We start from the raw sequence: 2,473 nt of genomic DNA, 5'->3' as shown, positions 1-2,473 counted from the left end.
TAATAATAATAATAATAATAATCATACATACATACATACAAACATATACAAATGCTAAGTATTGTTATTGCAATCACAGTAATCCTTATAGGGTTATCCACATATTGTGGGGGGACAGAGGTATTCTTGGGGACCAAGATGGGCTTGAGGCAGTCTGAGATGTGAATAGGTACCTACATGTGGAGTGAGGGCAGACAGCTACTGTGATCTATAGTCCCTTTTCCAAGCACATCACAGTACCATAACTGCCTGAATATGGAGGCACCAGATAATACAACCAATCTCTCCATCTGATCCCAGCAAGACATGATCTTGCCAGTGACCCTGCATATTCCTGCAGGTGATTTTATGGGGGTCAAAAAGCATCCGGCCTACTGTAAATCATTGGCCCAAGCAGTGTGTCTTTGCCTCCCCAAAGCAAAGAGTTATCTCTAGGACATGTGCATAGCCCAAGGTCTTCTCTTTGAATTAAGGTAAACCACATTTTTAAAAATCATCTGTTAAAACAAGTTGTTGCATAAAATTTGACAGACTGTGATTGTTGTTTTTATGGGACTTCTAAAGATAGGTTTCCTGGAGGGCTGTTCCAGAGTGGTTGGTATCTGTGGAACCAATGAAAAATGCTCTATTTTGGTTTCGGAAATGGGGTTTGATGCAGCTATCAACTATAAGGAAGAGGATGTGGTGCAACGGCTGCGTGTGCTCTGTCCAGATGGAGTGGATGTATACTTTGATAATGTCGGTGGAGACATCAGTGCTGCAGTGATAGGTCAAGTGAGTTTCTGCTATTCTTTTTTCCTATTCCCTGGTGTTATTCCAGATTCTTTGGTGCAATTTTACTGTACATCTGGCTGATGAAAGGTAGCCATTGTGTGAGACGGAATGCTGGACTAGATGGATCGTTGGTCTTATCCAGCAGGGCTCTTATTATATAGTTATGTTCTTAGCATGATACTTCTTCTCTATAACCCTACCCAAGTAATAACTTAGGTTTTTATGGTCCTTGTGTGATTTCTTGAAATGTTAAAGAAACATAATCTCCTTTCAGAAATGCTGGGGTAAGCTGAAACTTACAGGGACAGATAGGAAAGTAGAAAAGTTATTCAGTACCCAAGTGTTTGTTGATGAACTGTCTGCCAAAGCTCTCTACTATTTTGCAAGTCTTTCTAGTTCTTTATTTGGCTCATGGTTTGTTCTTTATAGTCTGTGCATTACTACACTGTGCTACTACCATGCACTCAAAATGACAAAGAGCAGTGTGCTGCCCTTCTGAGCATATCTGGGCGTTCAAAGGGCAGCAACCAGATCATTGGTGCCATCTGGCTACAGAGAGCACATTATACTTTTGGTTAGCAATTAGTCTATGGATTTGGCTCAAAGTCCTGGCATTGACCTTCAGAGCCCCATATGATTTGAATCCATGTAACTTGAAGTAATGCCTGATTATCTTATTATTATTGACAAAATTTATGCACTGCCTTCCTGCCCTTATTAGGGCTGCCAAGGTGTAGTTAACAGATTTAAATTATAAAGAATAAAAACACATAAATCATTAAAACCATGCAAAAACACATCATTCTAACAAAACCAAATTAAAATACACATACAATAAAATACACATACATAAAAAAGAAAAAGAAAACAGGGCAGGAAGGGGGGATTACTGAGGGAATGCACATGAAACAAAAAGGTTTATCTAGTTCCCTCTTGAAGGTGTCTCTGCTTGTAGCCGCCACCACCTCCTGTGGCAGTGAATTCCATATGTTAATCACTCTTTGGGTGAAGAAGTACTTCCTTTTATCTATTCTAACCTGACTGCTCAGCAATTTCATTGAGTGCCCAAATACTTTGTATTTTGTCTCTATTGGTATCTGCCATGATCAGGGCTTTTTTTGTAGAACTAATTAGCATAATAGGCAACACCCAACAGCAGACACTCATTAGCATATTAGGCCACACCCCTGACACCACAGCTCATTAGCATATTAGGTCACACCCCATGCCTTCCCTTGCCTTGCCTGGGCGCCCTGCAGTTGTGGGGAGCCCGGGCAAGCCCCCCATTGAAGGGAAGACATTTAAATGCCTCCCCGATCCTTTCAGGGAGCCCCCTGGCCCGCCCACCTCAGAGTCGCGGGGGTGTGTGTTGCTCTCCAGGCCTTTCCTCCGTAGCCAGGCACGCAGAGGTTTTGGCTGTAGTGGGCGTGGCCAACTCTGAAGCCAGCCGGAACTCCGTTCCTGTGCGTTCCTGCCCAAAAATAGTCCTGGCCATGATAACCTATACCTAAGCTAGTTGGTAGGATACACATCTATATATATATAAAAGAACGTCCCCTCACGTAAAATCAATGCCCAGGCGAAACCGCTGGACCTAGAGACACCAAATTTGGGGAGAGTGCTCCTACTGTGGCGTAGGTGCTCATTAAGAAGGGATTTTTAGAAATTCGACCCCTAAGTGGGTCAGAAGGGGGGAAAT

At 42.7% G+C, this 2,473-nt stretch overlaps 1 protein-coding gene across 4 annotated transcripts in view; it reads left to right on the top strand.

Annotated features, from left to right (window-relative positions):
- The window catches only part of PTGR2 (prostaglandin reductase 2), a 22,146-nt gene that overhangs the window by 8,926 nt on the left and 10,747 nt on the right, over positions 1-2,473 (top strand). For all 4 annotated transcript variants that reach the window (XM_015420083.1, XM_015420084.1, XM_015420085.1 and 1 more), the window contains one exon: positions 565-774. In XM_015420083.1, the coding sequence (XP_015275569.1) occupies positions 565-774 (210 nt within the window). The remainder of the gene's footprint in view (positions 1-564; positions 775-2,473) is intronic.

The sequence above is a fragment of the Gekko japonicus genome, unplaced genomic scaffold, assembly GCF_001447785.1.
Source record: "Gekko japonicus isolate JY-2015 unplaced genomic scaffold, Gekko_japonicus_V1.1 scaffold27, whole genome shotgun sequence".
NCBI lineage: Eukaryota > Metazoa > Chordata > Lepidosauria > Squamata > Gekkonidae > Gekko > Gekko japonicus.
Note: the sequence above shows the minus strand (reverse complement) of the source record. Positions and strands in the feature narration are given on the sequence as shown.